This window comes from Bos grunniens, chromosome 12 (assembly GCF_055505025.1).
Source record: "Bos grunniens cultivar Pamir isolate PY7600 chromosome 12, Bosgru_T2T1.0, whole genome shotgun sequence".
In the NCBI taxonomy this organism is placed as follows: domain Eukaryota; kingdom Metazoa; phylum Chordata; class Mammalia; order Artiodactyla; family Bovidae; genus Bos; species Bos grunniens.
In genome coordinates, this window is record NC_141176.1 from 29,109,588 (window position 1) to 29,131,472 (window position 21,885).

Genomic DNA, 21,885 nt, shown 5'->3' on the forward strand with positions numbered 1-21,885 from the left:
TCACCGGAAACTACCATAACTTTGTTAATCGGCTATACCCCAATACAAAATAAAAATTTTAAAGTCTGGGGTCAAAAGGCAAATTGAATAGTAGCTGAACAACCTGAGGCATAAGCAAAATTTCTTTATATAGGAACTAAAGGCAACCCTTAGTACATAGCTGAAGCTAATCGACATGATACAATATTACTAAATATCTCACACTTGTATCACATTTTGCTATTTCAAAAGTACTTTCATAGCCCATGACATCAACTGGGAGGATTCTGTCTTTGACAGAAGTCAAATCACTGGCTCAGGTCTTCAAGTCTGTAAATGACAGCTGGGATAGGAACTGACTTCTGCTCCAGTAAAGACTATTTTCTCAGAAACTGGAACATGCATGTTACAGGATACCCACTGTATCAGGCATTGTTATCAAAGTTGTATGTGTATTAACTCTTTTTAATTCTCAGCACAACCTACAAAGTAAATACTGCTACTGTGTCCTTTTAAGGATGAGGGAGTCAAGACCCAGAGGAGCTAATAAGTGACAGAACCAGAATTAAAACCCAGGCAGTCTGGCCCCAGTGTCTTCAAATCATGAATGATTTCAGTTTAAGATTATATGAAGGCTGCTCAAATATGCTACTGGCAACGACTAGATTGTATTCTGCTTGAAGACAGGACTTCTTCACTGCCTTCATATTCCAACAGCAGCTAACATACAAGGTCTTACTATACCATCTCAGGATGCTGACATTTTTAACCTATGTGTCAAACCACTGACCTCTGTGTCACAGATCTCTACTGTAAGACTGAAAGACTATTCTCTTCTTCCATTGGCATATGCTTCTCAATTAATTAACCAATAATTTCTTTATAGCAGAGCTGAGGTTACATTGATAAAACTGTTCAAGAAACGAGTAAGTTTCAGAGTGGATCTTCCAGACTTTACATGACATGTCAGTCTGCCCAATCCCAATCCCAGTCTGCCCAAACCTTCTTTAAACTGTAATCTTTTGACTTAGCTAAAGCAATTCAGTGTGAACAGTAATAAGTAATAAATAAGTCACTGATAACTTGGCTGGTGATAGGGTCATTGGATAGACCAATGTTTCCCATGATCCATCAGTTGACCACTTGTACCCAGCCACCCAGACTTCTTTGATCTCACTATACTTAAAACTCTTCTAGTTCTCTCTTCCATTGCAAGTAAAGGGACTTCAGTAAACCTGTTGCTTTCTGCTATAAGTCAGTGCCTATCCCAGTCAACACCTTCCTTCTTTTTGGCATTTCCTTTTGATACCTGGAATCAAATTACTTTGATCATAATTCAATCTTTTTGATGACTGTATTATCCAAATGACATCATATGATATAGTTTAGGATAACCTCTAAAATTACCATACTAACAATTTACAGAGATTATTTTTTCTATTCACTGGCTGAATAAAAAAGGCATTAAAAAAAGTAAGTAACACACCTGTCATCTGCTCACTAATTTTCTGACCCAATGTATGTGTTCTATTAAAATTTATAAATTCCACTTTGAAATGTACCTTTGATGGATCTGAAACATAGATGAGATTGTCTCAAATTTATAGAAATAAAGTTATATTAAAACAGAATAACTACTTCTTGAAAACTATTTTAAATAGCTAATACTGTACCATTTAAACATATTTACCAAGAGGAGAGTAGTTGTTTTAAATAGGACCATACATTTTAATGTATTCAGGCAATGACTGTGGAACCCTTAATATATTACTCAATGCTTCCCCTTTGTAAAATAAAGACATCATTGCTGCTGCTGCTGCTAAGTTGCTTCAGTCGTGTCCGACTCTATGCAACCCCACTGACGGCAGCCCACCAGGCTCCGCCGTCGCTGGGATTCTCCAGGCAAGAACACTAGAGTGGGTTGCCATTTCCTTCTCCAATGCATGAAAGTGAAAAGTGAAAGTGAAGTCGCTCAGTCATGTCCAACTCTTCGCGACCCCATGGACTGCAGCCTACCAGGCTCCTCTGTCCATGGGATTTTCCAGGCAAGAGTACTGGAGTGGGGTGCCATCACCTTCTCCGAAGACATCATTAATACCCTTATATTTACATGAAAAGTTAAAAACACTCCTTTAACTTCACTGTGATTATTACACATGAAGATATATGATAAGATTCATCAAAAAAATTAATGGCAGCCAAACTTTGATATTCTTAATGGCAATCAAAAGACCTTTCTTGTCCCCTCCCCTCCCTGCACCATTCTGAATGTGTGATTCTCTATCATTAGGTCCTATTTGATTTTCTTCATAGCAGTTAGCACCACCTGAAGTTTTTGTCCTTGCTGTTTACTTGTTTCTGGTCTGTCTCCTCCACTGAATTACAAGGTCTAAAAGAACTGTGAGCGTCACTGTCTCATTCATCACTTATTCCCAGCATCTGGAACACTGCCTGGTACATTTCTGGTGAAGAATTGATGACCAGCTGACTAAGTGAATGCATTCTAGTCCTAGTGCAAATAGGGACTGAGATGAAAAGAGAAATATTTTTAATTCTGTACTGTGGTTTCTAGGACTTTGAAGCTATGCTGACTAATGTCTAACCTTCAGATGATACACCTTCAATATTTCTGAGCATTTTAAATACAGCAGTATGTACATGTCAATCCCAAACTCCCTAACTGTCCTTCCTTTCCCCCATCCTTCCCCACTGGTCCTACTGGAGAGCACAGGGGAACTCTGCTCAATGTTATATAACAGCCTGGATGGGAGAGGAGTGTGGGGGAGAATGGACACATGTATATATATGGCTGAGTCCCTTTACTGTCCACCTGAAATTATCATAACATTTTTAATTAGCTATACGCCAATATAAAAAGAAAAGTTAAAAAAAATATTGCCATCTGAGCAAAATTTCTGGTAAAAACATAAATAACAACATGAAAGCATATGGGGAATTCAATGCAGGCTATGATATTGTCATGATAATCCACAACATACATTTAAAGGCCCTACTGCTGGCCTGGCTCATAACTAATCTCCAATTAATGAGACCTCTTCTTGTTATTAACTATATTGTATAAATAAATTTCTTAACTTTTGAGGTTTCTTTTCTTTTTAATAAAGAAGACTTCACTGGTTTTAATATGTATTAATTATTGTAAGAAAAAGAAAATGTAAAGGTTCTTCCAATTATATCCATTTTCAAGGACAAGAAACTTGCACATACTTATTATGAATACATAATAATTTTAATTTAAAAAACTATTAATGGGGATTCATGACAAAATATGAAAGCGCTATTAAATCAAGTTTTTAAAACATATTTCCCTTTTTTAGAATTAGATATACTAGGGTATACAGGAAGGGAATATAGCATTTTTTAACAGCTCAGTATATTCAAATTCTGACATAAAATTCATAAAAGCATAAAGTACTGGTCCTCACTGACCAGAGGTTCCTGAAAGATGTCAAGGTCGTGGTGAGAAGGTGTAGTAAATTTCTCACCACTTTACAAGGGCAGGTTGCTAACACACGGTTGACCGAGTTAACAAGTGTAAATAAAGACTTCACGTTTGTGTGACCGAAGCAGCCTGCTCCTGACAGGCTGACGCTGAGGATAAACCAGGGCCCGACATTAAATGAGCGCTGAATCTGAGACCTTGTTTACTTTAAAAGCAGATTTTTCATGCTCATACACATTTCTACTCCGCCCTATGTCATGCTGCCACCTTGACAACTCTCCCCGGCAGAACACATCAAAGGTGGCCACCAAGTTCGACACGTAGGGGCAAACACGGGGTTCATTATGCCTGAGCGCGTGTAGGGGCCGGGGGGGCGGCAAGAGGGACAGTGAACAGAGGAAAGAGCTGGACTGGAGGTCCTTTTTGAAATGATATGGTTGGCTCTAAACCCCACAAAATACTGAAGCCATTCAAGACAAAGTGTGCTCCTGAAACCATGTTAGCTTTTCCTCGGGTATTTCTTGCCTGTTGAGGACTCTTGAGGTGGTTTGGAAGGTTTTCTGTATATTAATGACATTTTAAACGGTCCCATTTAATCCTTACTGGGTTGAGTTCTAAACACATGGGCTACAATTTTGTTTCAACTGTAGCTCATCAAAGATTTTCTATACCTTTTACCCTTGAGGAGGTGAATTTCGACCATTTACTACCCATAAAGTGAAGGATCATTGCCTTTCCTTTGCCCAGTAACTACCTGCTTCATGCTTCACTGGGCACCTGACCTGTCGAAATGGCACAGGTGTCTCCTCACTCTCAGCTTTTGCATCCCTTGTCTGCCACATGCATTTTGAAACTTCATTACACATCCCCCATTGAAACATCAAGCTCCTTGAGAACAGGCACCCTGGATCTAGTTTTTATATAACTGACTTTCCTATCTTCCCCACTTTGAGTACCTTTCTGATCTTATTGCTTTCCCCATTGGGAAATCCTGATGCTTGAAATATTCACATGGGGAAACATCATCAGCCCTTCTCTCAAGGGCTGTGTGTAACTCTGTTACTAAGTCTTTTTGGTGGGCTTCCACTGACTTTCACATAGTATTCTAACTGTAAAGCAATTAAAATAGGTAACTAATGTGAACCTACTGTATAAAACACGGAATGCTACTCAGTGCTCAGAGGTGACCAAAATGGGGAGGAAATCTAAAAAAAGAGGGGATATATGTATATGTATAGCTGGTTCACTCTGCTGTACAGTAGAAATTAACACAAAATTATATAGCAACTATGCTTCAATAAAAATTTTTTAAGTGGCTGATTTTATACTTAAATATAAAGCAATTAAGTTCAAAGTAAGATTATGCTACTGTATTTCAAAAGCAATTCTGGACACAAAAAAATGTTGGTCTTTTGGGCCACAATAGTAAATTTTAATGCAAAACACTATTTTGATACTAAAATTCATCACAAACATCTAGCATAAAAAATACAGAAAACTGAACATTCTTAATCAAGTCTCTCTTTTTTTTGTTTTGAACAAAATGATCTTTTTCTTTGTGTAAAATGTAGAAGAAAAAACATGTTTAACTAGAATAACTGAATAGCATAAAAGTGGATGAAGTAACAACAAAAAATGACATTAAGCTGTGTGTTAGAGGCATATGACAGATGGATAAATCCCTGAATAAAACCTCTGAAAGTGGCCATTATATAATAGTTGATATCCTGAAAAGCACTTTGTTTTCCAGAATTCTTAAAGGCTTAATTCTATATCCACTGCTATTATATTTCCCTGCCAATTTGAAGAAAATAAATGATTCTAATCTTGGATTTCACAATCAGCTTTCAGAGCCAGTATCTAGCTACTGCTTCAAACAGCTCCAATGCAGATTACTGTGTCATAATGGTAAATGCCAAAATAATATAATTAATCTTAACCACTTCACTAAATTAAAGTGTCTTAAAATAAAAAAGACAAGACAGCATGTACAAATACATACAGGATTTTATAACTAAATATATATTTTTTTACATTCTGAAGAAGCATTAAAATTATAAAAGGAATTCAATATTTTTGGACACAAGGGAGAAAAATTACGATAATTAGGTGCTATTTGCTTATATTAGAAATGGTGTTCACTTAGTTGACTTTTATCAACAGGTCACTAAAACTTAAAATCTATTCACCATGTTCAAGTTTTAAGGCAATTTAAAAGCTAATCATTATGGCTGTTTTAACTCTAAGTTCCCAGGTTTCAGGGTCTTCCCAGGTGACTCAGTAGTAAAGAATCTGCCTGCCAATGCAGGAGCTGCTGCTGCTGCTAAATTGCTCAGTTGTATCTGACTCTGTGTGACCTCATGGATTGTAGCCCACCAGGCTTCTCAATCCATGGGATTCTCCAGGCAAGAATACTGGAATGGACAGCCATTTCCTTCTCCAGTTAATACAGGAGACTTGGGTTCATTCCCTGGGTCGGAGAGATCCCCTGGATGAGAGCACAGCAACCCACCCCAGTATTCTTGCCTGGGGAATCCCATGGACAGAGGAGCCTGGTGGGCACATAGTCCATGGGGTTGCAAAGAGTCAGACATAACTGGGCAACTGAACGTGCATGCCTCGGTTTCAGGGACCATGCCTTGGCTCCATCACCCATTGTTCAGTGAGTGCCTAGGACTAATAATTGAATATCATGTGGCTTGAATAGAATACCTTCAAATAATCACAAATAACAGGGACAGGAAATAAGTGCTTTCTGTTAGTAGGTCAATCCTCCCCCGCAAACCCCTCTGCAAATAATGGGCTGACCCAAAAGTTCATTCCGATTTTTCCACAACATTTTACAGAAACTCCAAACGAACTTTTTGGCCAACTTAATGTTTTCCTAGCCTGGAATGAGTCAGGGGGAGGCTGGAGCAGATTTGGGTGAGCTTCCGAAATAATTTCACCTGCTTCTGTCAGTGAAATGTGACTTCCTCTTTTTTCAGTCATTTAAAGCCTGACCATAGATGCATACAGGCTTCTCAGGAGGCACCAGTTGTAAATAATCTGCCTGCCAATGCAGGAGATGCAAGAGATGTGGGTTCGATCCCTGGGTCAGGAAGATCCTCTGGAGAAGGAAATGGTAACCTGCTCTAGTATTCTTTTTTTTTAATTTATTTATTTTAATTGGAGGATAATTACAATATTGTGATAGTTTTTGCCATTCATCAATATGAATCGGCCATAGGTATATATGTGTCCCCTCCATCCTGAACCCTCCAGTATTCTTGCCTGGGAAATTCCATGGACACAGGAGCCTGGCAGGTTACAGTCCATGGGGTCGCAAAGAGCTGACACAGCTGAGCACACATGCATACACACAGATGCATACAAAGGGGCATTTAATTCTACCTTTTGAGTGATCCTTATTAGATAAGATTTTACAACACTATAAATCAACTGTACTTCAATAGGAAAATAAATGTTTTTTAAAAATTTAAAAGACTCCCCCCTCAAATTTGACATGATTTCTCTTATCCCCAATCACCTTCTACAATGGACTATATTTAAAAAGGAAAACGCTCATTAATACTTTCTTCATTATTCCCATAGTACAGGATCATTTCCCCCACAAACCTCAGGAGTCACTCTCAGGAGCACACACCAGCCTCAGACACATAATACGTTTTCATAAAAGAGTTTTTCGAGCTGACAAATACTCACTTTAAGGTTGGATAAGCAGTTGTTGAGGAAAACGTGCCACCTGTTCAGGAACAGCTGCTTCTGGCTGACGCAGAGCAGACAGGTCACCAGTGGGTACAAGGCCTGAGGAGAGAGAAGAGGAGGCCACAGGATGATGTAATTGCAATCACTCAGGTAACACAGGCTCTCTGGAACCACCGTCCATCCATCCAGCTCCCCCGTGTGCCATACGGGCCAGGCTCTGTAACACACCCACGCCCAATGGGTGCTGCATAGAAGTGGGCATTTTGCAAGTGTTTCTGAGAAGGATGGAAATGGAATACTCTAGAGTTGTGTATAGGATTGGGCTTCCCTGGTGGCTCAGTGGTAAAGAATATGCTTCCCAGTGCAGGAGAGGTGGGTTTGATCCCTGGGTCGGGAAGATCCCCTGGAGAAGGAAATGGCAACCACTCCAGTATTTTTGCCTGGCAGTTCCCACAGACAGAGGAGCCTGGCAGGCTTCAGTCCATAGGGTTGCAGAGTCAGACGTGACTTAGTGACTAAACAGAATCAACAATGTACAAAGTAGAGTGAGTTTCATGGATCATAAATAGAAATCTGATTCACTGATTTAGTCTTCCCTTATGAATTTTAAAAACAATCATAGATCACTCTCAATCCTCTGGAAAAAAAGGAGGAAGGCACACTGACTTTGAAAATGTTACTGTTTTTTTTTGCTCATAAACATCTATTAGTTTGTCCCTGTCTTAGAGGTAGGTGTATATATTTTCTTTTGCATGCAATCTTCCTGTAATTAAGGAAGATTCCTCAAGGAAATGTTATTGCCCTGGTAAACTCCACCAAGACAAATTTAACCGCAGGAGGAATTTGCTTACAACCGAATAAACAGAGGTGCTACTGTGGTTTTCCTGCTTAACTGGGCAGGTTTCCCGCAGCAAATGGAGAAGACAGAAAAGCTAGTGGGTGGTTTTTACAGTATACATGCAGAACTCACCACCATTTTGCTGAACCAGATAGTATATACCTTAATGTCTCCCCTGAAAACAAGGGCTAGTGAAGATTTAAACAAAAATATAACTGGTTCATCCATTAACTTGAATTAGAAAAAATCTATTGCCACAGTGAGATTCAGTGCTTAACATTCCATTAACTTGTTTTTTTTTTTTTTAATTAACTTAGTTTTAAAGTGATGTTGAACTACCACTGTCATTGAGTACAACTCTAATTACAGCTGGTAATTTAAACACAAAATACAAGCAGTCACAGAGACCACAGAAGGTAGACAAATGAACAAATCTGTCACCACTTCCAGCAAAGCAACTCTGAGTATTTGCTCAGATAATGGTGGTAATGTTCATACTTTAAAGAGTAACATAAACAATACTAGAAATCAGCAACCTAAGCATCCAGCTTCCTCTTTACCATTGCAGGTACAGCTGATCTACCACCTTCCAATTCATAAATCAGAGCTTTATTCTTTATTCACCACCCCAGACTTTGTAACACTCCCAGGCCCAACGGGTGTTGTGCAGATGTGGGCATTTTGCAAGCGTTTCTGAGGACAATGGAGGAAAAAGGGTGATGTGATTTTAAAAACTTCTATGCTGCTTTTCACCACAAAAGCCTTCCCCAAGACTGTTTTCTCAGCCTTCAGAGAATCTTTCCCATGGGCAGCTCTCTGTGTTCTAACTCCCTTTCCTGTCTGGTTCCATTTTGATTCTGAAAATCAGGATGGGAATTAGCCAGTGAAAATTCCTTGGGCTTGAGAAGAGAAACTTTTGTTAACATCTTTAGCCTTCAGATTGGAAAAAGTACAAATTAAAATAAATATTAGGTTAAACCAATCTTTGAACATAAACAGCAGAATCTTTAGGACTAGTAGGGTCTTTGAGGTAACATGGTCTAATTCCTTCCGGTTACCATGATTCAATCAATGTTTAATATTAGGTACCAGCTCCAAATTCTGAAATGTTGCCTCTTTGAGAATCCCATGGACAGAGGAGCCTGACAGGCTACAGTTCATTCAATCACAAGAGTTGGACATGACTTAGCACTTTTTGAGGGAGCTGTAGGTAATTCTCCCATCTGCGGAACTCTTATGACTCTCAAACAGACTTCAGCCTAGGAATTTGGGTCACTGCAGTTTTGTGTTTTGAATTTTCTCACAGTTACTAACCAAGGAATGCTTCTTTCGAGAAGAAAGTTCCAGCGTGGTATCATACAGGCTTTCAACGAAGTTTCTGAGGCAGGGAACATTAACTTCATTTTTAACAGCCTGAAACAGAGATGCGTGTTCATATTATACTTAATGAAATTGCTGATTCTCTAATCCAATTTGAAGAGATTCTTTAAAATGAAAATGTAACTTACAGCAGCCACTGGGACAAGAATTTCAACAAACAGCCCAGCCAAGGCGTGTTTGATATCTTTGTCTTTGACCTCAAGAAAGTAATGTGCACATTCCTGGGAAGCAGAAAGTCAAGGGAGGGAGAAAGATTGAAATGTGCACAGAAAATTGTAGGTAAACAAATTTAAGTCAACAGATCTTAATTCAGTAACACTCAATAACATCGCATACACCATAATCTATTTTTAAAAAATCATTGGAGTCCAGCATTTATATTTAAGTTCACAATAGCCTCCAATGACATTTTACAGGGCTGGTTTTCTCACTCTCCCCCTAATTTCTATCCCAAAATCACGATGCTGAAAGGACAAAGTGTCTATAACCAGTAAGCAGTTGTTCATCCCCTGACTTACTGGTTGGTTCATTCATTTATTTCCAACAAATTGCTATTGACTAGCTACTATGTGGGGGAGCCCTGGGTCCTTGAATAACCCACAAATACAGATCCCCAGAGAAGGAAAACACGGGGAGAGATGCAGAAGACATTCAACTTGTTTTAGGCCCTGACAACCCTGGGCACAAAGATGTTTACTTGTTAGCCCTGACTTTTTAGGTGTTTATTGTTCAGATAGTTTCATGAGCAAGTCTGGAATGCTTCCCTTCCCCACCTGGGACAAGGAAACCTTTGGAAGCATTCCTCCAGCAAGGAGGTCTTTGCCTGTGGACTCCTGACCCCAAAGGGTGCTTTTGGTTGCCTGGGGAATAATTTATTAGAAGAGTTGGCCTGTTTAGAATTCTGCCAGCCCCCTTCCCCTTCCTGACTTTTTGGGTCTTAACTTACTGTGGTCTTTTCCAGATGTAGCTTTCATGGAAGAATCCAAGGTTACAGGTACTTCTGATGACATGTAATATGTGTATCAACTATTACCACTTTTTTTCAGTCCACATTGAGACTATCAGCAGCAACAGTTACTCAAGTCCCCAGTGTATGAATATCATACTAAGACCTCAGTCCAAGACAGGCATTGCCGGCATGCAAAGTCTTTGAGACTGTTTTCCCTATACAGAATGGGGCATTATGGTTCCCAGAATTATGGTCCTTTTCCCACATTATTTTGCATACATATGTAAATATCATCTCAAACTGTCATGCACATACACATATACACGAATCATTAGCATGAGAGAGAGAAAAATAGTATTTACTGAGTCCAAGAATGCTCAGAACCACCTTCCAAAGTGAGTGTCGCTGTTACCACTCTGCAGGAAAGGTAAGTGAAGCTGGGAGGAGTTAGGTTGTGACTTGTCCAAGGTCACAGAACTGGTAAGCACTGAAGCTTGTATTCCTCAAGTTTGATATGGGCCTATATTCTTTTTTTAAACAGCTTTATTGAATACAGTTCACATACCATGCAATTCACTTTTATAAAGTGTACAACTAGATAGCTTTTAGTATATTCACAATTGTACATCTTTCATCACAATCAAATGTAGAATCTTTTCATTATCACAGAAAGAAACTTTGCACCCGTGAGCCAGAAGGCCGGCCCTCCCTAAGCACAGCTGCCTCCTCCAGCCCAACACAACTAACCTATTTCCCATCTCTGTGGGTTTGCCTCTCCTGGACATTGGCTATTAGGAATAATGCTTCTGTGAACACTTACATTCAAGATTTTGTGTGGGCATACATTTTCATTTTTCTTGGGTATAATATACCTAGAATTGGAATTACTGGATTGATGATTCTAGATTTAAATATTTGAGGAATTGCTAGACTGTTTTCAAAAGCTGCTTGTCTATTTTACACTTCCACCAGCAGTGTATGAGGGTTACCATTTCTCTACAACCTCACCAACAGGTAACTTGCTGTCATCTGTCTTTCTGCTCATACTCATCCTAGCATGTATGAAGTGGAACAACCTCCATTCATAACCCTGGTATTGAAACTCTTTATTAAGGTTCCCACTAAATCTAATTCACAGCGCCATTAGAAAAAAAATCCTTCAGATACTAAAGTTTTATAAAATCTAATACAGCTGTGTACTCTGGGAAATCCTTATTAGCAATAATTCTTTAGTACAAAATGGTGAACACTGTGTCACAGACACCTAAACCTAAATGGTTTAGTTGATTTTTACAGTAAGTATAAGGATTTCATTACTTAAAGTTCTGATGCCTAGAAATGTTAACATTGCCAACTCAATGCTATCGATCTTAAAAAGTAAAAAATAAAGCCATATTTTATTAACAGAATAATATGCAACCAATGAGTGAAAAAAAGAAAAAAAATCTACAAATAAAATTCCACTGTACACCTACTCCAAAGATGATATGAGTTTAAAAATGAAATTATATGCCTAAAATTCTATCACTAGGTTATGAAACCCACTCGCCGAGAATGCAGGAAACACAAGAGACATGGGTTCAATCCCTGGTTGGGGAATATCCCCTGGAGGAGGAAATGGCAACCCACTCCAGTATTCTTGCCCAAAAAATCCCATGGATAGAGGATCCTGGTGGGCTGCAGTCCAAAGGGTCACAGGGAGTTGGACACTACTAAGCAAATGAGCACATGAATTATTGAGAAAAAAATAGTAGGACTTTAGTGAGTGGGTTCTCACCTTTCAGGTCAGTCACTCTGAGGAGGGAAGATGCACACGTTCCCGCCCAAGACAGTACCTGCATAAACTGGAGAGAGGCCTCAAAGTCCTCCACTGGATACATCTTAATTCGGAAGAACTTCATCCCCATTATCAAGCTGATGATGCTTTGAACGATATATGGGCTCTGCTCTTTGTGCCGTAATTCTTTGAGCTCTGCCATAAATTTCTTCTTTACAGCAGGGAATCTAAGAAAAGGACAGGAGTGATTTGTGAAATGATGGGTAGGAATGTGGGGGAAATGCGAGCCTCCGACATCCAGGAGTGACAGCACAACTGACGGGGACACGTTCCCATCAGCTGAAGGACAATGACGGGCATTCTGTAAAAGTCTTGACATTGGGGCTGTGGTAAGCATCCAATCTTGTTTCTTCCCTTATTCTACCAGATGCTCAACGTCTCCTTCAAGCTAGGGAGAAGAGGCAAGGTTATTTAGAGCCCTTCCAAATGCTCTAGCTCTTAAATTGAAATGATGAAAAGCTCCATTTCCTCTGGCTTAGCAATTGCCTGGGTACTTACAGAGCCCAAGGGCCTGAAGTATCCAATTGTGAACAGATGAGCAATAATATATTATAGGAGGCCAGGTATTTCTGACAACAGCAGCAAATAATGCCAAGTCATATTTCTACATCCATTTACAAAGTTTTCTGTTGTTGTTTCTTTTACAGTTTTAGGTTAATGATTATTGAGAAAAATATTTTTAGGTTGAAGGAAAAATCTAGTAATGGGAAAATTCAAATCATTTCTAAAAGATGACTAAGCTGTCTAATACATGTATGGGATTTTACAACTAAAAAGAGACGATCCCCAAGGAACTTAGGGTATTTATACAGTTTGAAAGTAAAATAATATTAATAACATTAATCACAACAACAACATTATCATAAAAAGTTTAAGAAAAGAATAGATCCTAAGAGGGTGGAGAAGTAGCAGATTGTCAAAGTGCCGAAGGGTAAAGGAACATAAACAAACAAGTTATCCAAGCTATATCTGAGATGGCTGGTTTGACTATCAGTTTAAAAAAAGGAAAAACAAGGGTAGTTTTCTAAGATTCACTGCATTCTGTTTCCTGAGTTTCCACATAGGATCACTTAGGAACAAGACATGATCAGAAAGGGTGATTATGTTTATAAAAGTTGAAGGCCAATTAACAGAACCCCAGAAGTTTGGAACAACAACTCTCAACACCTCAGAGTAGAAATTTCAGGACATATAAAGTAAATATATGGACACAGTTTCACCAACAGGCAGTGCAGGGGGTGTGTGTTTGGCAAGTTGGGTGGAAGGGGCTTCATGAGAACTGGCCATTTTCTTGTTCCTGGTTTGAGTGCGGGAACTGTTACATTTGGTAACAGTTTTTTAAAATCATATTTTCTAAACAATTTATGAGTTTTTCTTTATGTCTGCTGTGTAGAGTAAAAAAATTTTAAGAAGGCAATGGAGCAGCGTAAGTAGTGAATGCGTTTCCATTTTATGAAGAAACAGGTCAGAAGATCAATGTGACAAAGATGAGACTCAAACACAGACCTTCTGATGTGAAATCCAGAAATGTCCACTATTTTGCTGCTGCCTTTGACAGTTGCGAGCTGAGAAATGTAGTCCCCACCCTATTTAGAACAGTGTGCAGTTTAGTTGGCAAGATAAAACAATGTAGCACTGACCATGAGCCATGTGAATAATAATAATTTCAAAAATAACAATAACCATTACTATTATTTGAGGTATGTTAGCAAGTGCCTGGGACTCTTCCTGGATCTCTCTGGTCCTTCAGGAAGGTGAAATGCCCCAACCCAGATCATTCTTCACACAGATCATATTTCACACTGCCCTTTATGTGAATAATACACCTAAAGGGGCTGGGGGCAGGCACTGGAGAATGAAGGGGCTCTTTTCAGCTGGATAATCAAAGAATACATTAGAGGGGATTTATGTTGGGGTGAAGGGTGAGCAGAGTTTTAACCAGGGACAGATGAAGGACAGGAAGCAGAAACATCATGGCAAAGAGACAGGAGTGACATTTCCAATCAAGATTATAAAATTTCACAGTTTCAAACTAGACTTTTTAAGAATTCCATTCTATTCTTTTTAACTCAAGCTATTTCCAAACACTAAAAAAAAAAAAAAATCTATGGTTTTAATTTTGAAATGAGAGACTTTAAAAGGAAAAGGTAACTTTATAGGTTAAAGCTATATGGTTTTAAAGATCACATGATACTTAGAAAGCATGCTTTCCTTTTCTAATCCATGACTAAAACAAGGAGAGGTAGGGAAAGGCAGGTTATTTGTATATGTTATTATTTCAACATTCTCACAAGTTAGTGGCTAAATGTCTATTTTTCATTTAAAAATAAATATGGCTATGTTTTACTTTAAAAAGTTCTAAATGACATAAACATGTTATTTTAAAATAAAAATAATCTAGAAACCTACTCATACTTAAAAGTTATTTTCCCTTAAAATAATTTTAGGGAAAAATAAATTTCTTTTCAATAACCATGCTTTTAGTGTTCAATATTCTTTAGTAAATACAGTAACTAAAAACTTTTCAGTCTCCTGCTTTAAAATGTATAGAATGCACAATATTTATATTATTATTAAAGTGAGACTATAAAATATATACATTAAAATTATATCATATAAAAAGAGAAAAAATTTGAAATTATGAATCTTAAAAACAAACATCACTATTTAAATGAATATACCAGACTTTAACCCCCAAAACTTACCTTAAAAAAATCTAATTTTAACTTTAACTTTGAAAGTGCTAAGACCCTGGGTGAATATCACTTAATAGCAAAAAAATTTCTGATAGGAATTAAGCACATTATCACTAGTAAGAGTAAAAATAGTGTTTCTGCTTAAAGACCAAACTCAGCATTAATAAATAAAGTCAGAATGAAGAAAATATTTTGTATATATTACCACTGGGATCTAGATATAAAATCTAAAATTAGAATTGTTACATTACTCAAGTTTATTTTTTTAAGAAAGATAACCATCCTGTATCAGATAAGCATACATCCTTTTTTTTTCCCCCACCAAGAACAAAGGAAGCAGTAATTTTCTAAGGCGACAATAAAGAAATGGTTCTGGTATACTAATGAGAAGAATGTAATACGATAATTTGTAGTATGACACCCAAAAGGTTAACTCTATACTGACCATTTGAGAATTTATCACTGTGATTACTATATATTACTGCAATTACTTCAAGAACCTATTGGTGAAAGCATTTTCTTGTGACTAGAAAGTGCTGGACAATTATCCAAATTGAGGCATTTGTTATAGCCTACTATTGCAGAACTGAGACAAATATTGACATCATGAAAATTGAAAAAGTCACTATTGGCAAGAAACAGTGCCTCAGTGGATCATAAATCTGACCTAATGTGGAAATTCCTACAACCTTAAAGTGTTGTTTTAATTATGACATCTCTCAATTCATTCTCAATTGAAAATCGATGTAGCTAAGGAAAGTCCTTCTATAGGAACTGATATTGTTAGGTACAGTTCACAAAAACTAAGAAAAACACAAGAAGTCATTTTTGGCATACTAAACTTTCCAAATGATTGTATAAGTTATGCCGGGATAATTACAAAGGAATATGATGAGATTTTCAGGATTTGACAAACCAGCCAAAATACATATTAACAAGTCATTTTTCTGATCTTTTCTAGGTATGAGGTAGAGACATATGAGTTAATTTACCAGATAACTGTAACTTATCCCTTCAAAAAGCCAGTACTTTCATTATCTACTTGTAATAGAAATCTCTCCAAAATGCATTATACATTTTTTTAATGACTCATGAGCCACAATTATTACAATGGGCTATATAATAAAAGTACAATATATATTCTCATGCAAAATGCTCCAGGTAATTCTACTGTTTAGTTCTTATGTATGCTTGGGTCCGTTTCTTTCCTCTCTATTGCTGTCAGGTTTTGAGGCTGAAATTTCTCATTGCGTAGGTGTACCCACATCTCTTTCATCTAATGCGGACGTTTTATGTGTTAGAATAGGTAGTCAAGATGAACAGACAAACACGGTTAGATTAAAAAAGTCATGTCAAGGAGTTTTTGGGGTCTGTTTCCTGAGTTATATCTACCGTTTGGCTAGTTAAATTTGCTGAGTAAGTGCTTTTAAAAAACTTTTGTTTTTTGATAAATTGAGTGTTTCCACGCTGCTAAGTTAGGAAATTCCATCTCTTGAAGATAAAAATCTTTCTGAGGGTTGCATTTCACAAAGATCAGGGCATCACTGTTGTTCCAAGCTGGTCTCTTGGCTTGGATTCACATTGAGTTTCTGGCTCACTTGGCCTAACTTAGGCATCCAAGATCTTGCCCTATTTGCCTCTGGGTTGAATAAGATGAAGATGGGTGAACAGGGTGTGACATCACTTTTGGAAGAAGTATCTTATTGCTAATTGTCTAATACCATTTTGTTCTAGCCTGCTAAATGGTGTTATGGGGCCAGATAAATTTAGCAATGAGAATTTTCCAACTTGTTTCCATGACAGAGTCTGGGACATTTATAGCTCGGCTGAATTAAGTAAGGTCTATAGTAAAGGGACATTCTAGAATGGAATTTTCCCATTCATGGATGCTACACCGTAACCACCCACTCATGGAATATAGAACACAAGACTTTTAAAACTGATAAACTTCTTTGAAAAATTGAGCAGGAAGAAAAGTACTTTGGTTAGGCCATTTCCTTCTTGGATGCAGTAGTCTGAAACTCATGGACTCTTGGTAGCATCAGGCCCGACTGCCAAGTGAAAAGGGTAATGGAGAAAACAAATTGGAAGAAGACGTGGTACTTGCCTCAGGGAGCTTCTAGTGAGATTCAGCAACAGGACACACACAGCAAAAATAAACCCTAAGTTTCTTGTAAGCTCACACCCTTCCCCTTTCTGGGAGTAGGGCCGGATGGCACAGACACTCATGGTTCTTATGGTGAAGGATTCTGAGGTTCACTTACTTAGCTTGTGCCAGCACACCAATGACTTCTGCATACAGGTCTGCCACAATGTGCATATTGCCAGTGTTAGGACCAAGGTACCTAGACAAGATACAATTAGACAAGTGAGGAATCCCCCAGGTCATCTGAGAAGAGCAAACTCAATTTCTTTTTAAGCACCCGACTTCTTCAAAATTTGAAGGAAAGAAATTACTTTACCCTTCTTTGTACTTAAAGTGCTTGAAAGCCAAGTTAATAACATCATGTATTAAACTGTCTATTACAGGATGAAGTGGAATCTGGAAAAGAGAAAAGATGGTTCTTAGCTTGGAAGGGAATATTAAAGATCAAATCAATAAGAGTACTTCCAGTGGACTATAGACAGCCTTTAGCCATCAAGCAATATAGTTCATGTGACATGGTATTTGAAATTCATGGACAATTTAATAAACTTAGACCTCAAAAATATAAGTTGCTATTAGATAAATAAACCTTATCTAAAGGTAACATTAAATTGATGACCTACCTGTTTCAAAACTTCTATTAATACTAAAGAAAAAATAAAATCAATGGCGAGGTCCCGTCTTTCCATTAAATAATCTCGCTGCTGTTCATCACTGTAAAAGTTTAAAATATTCACATTAAATAGGCACTAAAGACATTCTCCAAGTGATATAATTCATCAAAAATCTAGGATTCATCCCCAATGGGCTGCAAACCAATTTTGTTATGACAAGACTGCAGTGATAAATACACACTGAAGTTATTCCTATAATAAGTGTGGTGTGATGGACACACTGTGGATCAGAGTATCTGACATCATATTTTAAATGTTCAACCAAGTCAACTTGAGTCACTATTTGGGAACCGACAATCTCACCTTGTGGACCTTCCTAAGGTACCTTTCAATTTAGGAATCCTACCGTCTTGAAGATGGAAACAAACATGACCCAGGGCTCCCAGGCTAGAGATAGACACTTAGAGGATCTTGTGAAAAGATCAAAACAATGGAAAGAAATAGTATGATTATCAATGGGAGTAGGACTGTAGCGGGTGAAGAAGGATCAGTGTTAAATGTTGTTCCCCCTGCCTTCCCGGCCCTTTCTCTTGACCTTTTGCCACTTGAGATTAATGAGAGGAAGAAAGAAGATGTCAAGGGGTGGTGGAAGAGAGAAAGATTAAAGAGCAGATGGACGAAGAGGTAGAAGGGGCAAAGGAGAGTCATCTGAACTCATCAAAAGTTAGGGAACAGAATAAGCACTGTCAGGAGGACAGAAGTGTGAGTTTTTACCTCCCTCCCTTCATTTCCTGCTTCTCTAATGAACTGATTGAGGGCTAATTTGGAACTGAACAAATGAAGGGACTGCCAAGCTCCTTACCAAAGAACGGTGGCTAAGAGCGTTGGCTCTGGTGTGGAACGGTCCTGGGTGAAAATTATGGCTCTTCCACTTACCAGTAATTTTTCCATTTACAAAATGGAAATAATAACAGTCATTATAGTAAGGTTTGCTTGAGTATTAAAACGTGTAAGTATTTAGTAGAGTCTCCCAAACACACAACTGCTCAGTACTTGTATATTAAATAAAACTCATGAGAAAGGATGATGGAATTTGGATTTGCCAGGCAGATATTTTCAAAATACTTTTAAATATGGAACGTTTTTCTCTTCAGTCCAGAGAGAATGAGAAGAAAGCATATAAAAGATTTAAAAAAAAGAACTTTGGAGGAGTTCTGCAGCCTTGAGAGCGTCCAGTTAAGCCACCAGGTGACAGAGCAGGTCAACAAAGAAAGCTGCAGCTTTAACTTGCAAGGGGAAATGTATGAACCGGGTAGGAGCTCATTCTTCAGGATCATTAACAAACAGTCCTGCCAGGAGGGAGAGCGATGGACCAAATCATCTACCTGGAGCCCTTCAAGACCCACCAGAATTAGAAAGTGCTGCTGCCAGATGAAGGGAGGAGAGGAAAACATATGGAGCTACGTTAAACACAGGGCGTCTGCAAGTCTGACCTAGAGATTACATCATGGAGAAGAGAAGCAAGAAGTCTGTAGACCAAAGGGAAGGCAAACTCTCAGAGATGGCCAGCAGACGTGGAGAGGGGAGGGCTACTGGGGTCTTCAAAAGGGGCCAGAGGACCTTGAGAAAGTAGCAAAACAAAAAAAATTGGGGGTAGAAAAAAAATTAAACTCCTGCTTTGACTTTATTTGATCAGTCAATTTATGCTTTCAAATAAAAGGAAGACATATGCATTTCCAATAATGAATTCACATTGTTGCTGGTTTGTGGTCTCTCTGCCAGGAGCCAGAGGCATGTGACAAATTTATTTGGCAGTCAAAATGTTGATATTGTACTAATCTTAGAAATCATACACAATCTTAGAGATCATAACCCAAATACACCTCCATCACATTTGACTGTTTTCAGTTGCTTATGCTTCTTCCTAAAGTTCTCTTTTCTTGTTTCTAATAAGAAAAACCCCATTGTTAGCTACCTCATGTTCTAGAGACCCTCATTCTTTTGGTTTTCTCCAAAACACATATTCTCTCTAAAACACATTCTCTCTCATTTTAAGCTTCCAATTGCTAACTAAAACACAACTGAATTGAATTTCACTGTACCAGTTCTGTATTTGATCTTGACAATTACTCTGATCTCCTGGAAATAATCAGTAACACAATCTAAAAACCAATTATTTTCAATTCATACAGAAATCAGTTTATGAAAAATCTAGTTTTAGTAACTCAATTCTGAAAAATAAAACTAAAACTAACTGAATTAAGCTCATTCAAACTGTCCCACTTTCCACCCCTAGAAAGTTTTAGTATCTATTAATAAGCTGCCATGTTATACAGGGAAAATACTTAATTAATAGGTGGATGAACTTATTAATCATACAGACTGAATCATTTTCAGACACAGAATTGAAATTCTACCTTTAAATTTGATACATTAAAAAGTAATTTATGAGAAACTGCTAATTGCTATGGGTTTCTTTTTAGGGTAATAAAAATATTGAATGAGACAATGAGATGGCTATACAACCTTGTGAATAAACTGAAAGCACTGACTCACACACTTTAAAAGGATGTGTTTTATAGCATATAAATTATCTCCGTTAAAAAAATCCTCTTCAACTAGAATAATTATTCAATATACAAGTTATTAATCTCTCCTCCAAACAAAATAAGTAAATAAATCTTGCATAAAACTCAAGCATATTGCAACATGAAATTACAAGTTCAGATGACATGTAATTTGGTAAAATAATAAGTCTTCAATTTCAAGAGAAGTTTACATATTTTTAAGCACTGGAGTGTCAAGAAACATGAGAGGAATAAATCACTCACAAGTAGGAGTTAATATCTGATTTTCTGAGTGATTAATTTCCATCATATTGTCTTTAAAAGCATTAAAAAATGTATAATCCATGTGGAGAAATCTGTGCTTTTAAAATAATCTCTCATTCCTTAAAGTAAGATAAATGTATTAAACCTTCTTATTTGCTACCTTGCTTTATTAGGTTTATTTCAAACACACAAAATTATACATATTTACTTAGAACTCTGGGGGACATACATTCATTGGACAGATCAACCAAGCGTCTTAAGTTTTATGCCTGAACAGCACAAGTAGCAGCAAGTTCTACTTTTCAAATCCACAAGAGAAGGGAACCACAGAACAAACAGGCAAATCTCAGCCGGGAGGGAAGCTAGGGATGGGGTGATCTGACTTCCCACTTTTGCCCATGAAGAGGCTGAGGTTCAGACAGGTGGGGAGTTGCCCAGAGTCTCATGGCTAATTGGTGGCAATTCTGGGACTATCCCCAATGTCCAATCCACTGACCTTCCCACTGCGTAATCTGGGCGCCCAAGGTTACTAAGTGAATCCGAATATCTAGGGAATGTCCTGCAGGGCCTGCTGCGGGCTTTCTGCCTTTAACTGTGCACCAAAGGAGAGAGAGCCCAGGAGAGAAGCAGGCAAGGGGGTTACCTGGGGTCTTTGACACCCTGCCCCCACCACTGGCAAAATAAAGTCATGGAACCATTTCAACCTGTGGCGGCTCACAGCAACTAACATTCCGAAGGTGCCACCTGCTAGAAAAGGGGCCCCTGCAGCCTAGGCTCAAGTGTAAAGAGATCAGAAGGTCTAGTGGCATTCCCACCTCCCACTCAGATTGGTTCCTTTCTTTTTTCCTAAAAAGAAAGAAAGAATAATCCTCATAATCCTTATATAAAAGAAATGTACCTTTTGGATTTATTGCTGGTTCTTGGTCTGTACTCATGTGATTCATCCTCAATGCCATTTTGCCTTTTATACCAGTCAAATAATGTACGTAGAATGGAAGGCAGGCAGTATTCAGAAAGGGAGCTCATTGAACTGATGACCTACAGAGAAAAGCAGGTGATTAAAAAAACTTGCATGGCACTGCCAATTACTGAGAAAGTTTTTATTTCACAAATAACTCCAAACCATAGGCACTACAAAATATTCTTATTCATCACACTCCTCTCCTTAATAATCTTTTTAGTACATGCATTCCCAAGAACCCAAGTTTCTTACTGTTGACAGATGCTCTTCACACAATAGTAATTTTGTGGCTTAAGAAAGTTAATTACTTTGACTCCCTTTCATTCTAGAAATCAGATGTTAATTGCATGGACCGCAAAGAAATTATTTTCACATACCACCTAAGAAGTACAGTGCCTTGTACTTCTTAGATCCTCAAAAATGCTTGTTATACAAATAAATACATTAATTAATATAATTATACTAATGGCTTAGGTGAAATAA

At 37.9% G+C, this 21,885-nt stretch overlaps 1 protein-coding gene across 9 annotated transcripts in view; it reads right to left on the bottom strand.

Annotated features, from left to right (window-relative positions):
• The window catches only part of FRY (FRY microtubule binding protein), a 326,671-nt gene that overhangs the window by 134,823 nt on the left and 169,963 nt on the right, over positions 1 to 21,885 (bottom strand). For all 9 annotated transcript variants that reach the window (XM_086329430.1, XM_086329429.1, XM_086329431.1 and 6 more), the window contains 8 exons: positions 21,340 to 21,479; positions 17,620 to 17,710; positions 17,313 to 17,392; positions 17,115 to 17,195; positions 12,153 to 12,321; positions 9,497 to 9,589; positions 9,303 to 9,401; positions 7,148 to 7,249 (listed from right to left, as the gene is read on the bottom strand). In XM_086329430.1, coding sequence (XP_086185556.1) covers positions 7,148 to 7,249; positions 9,303 to 9,401; positions 9,497 to 9,589; positions 12,153 to 12,321; positions 17,115 to 17,195; positions 17,313 to 17,392; positions 17,620 to 17,710; positions 21,340 to 21,479 — 855 coding nt within the window. The remainder of the gene's footprint in view (positions 1 to 7,147; positions 7,250 to 9,302; positions 9,402 to 9,496; positions 9,590 to 12,152; positions 12,322 to 17,114; positions 17,196 to 17,312; positions 17,393 to 17,619; positions 17,711 to 21,339; positions 21,480 to 21,885) is intronic.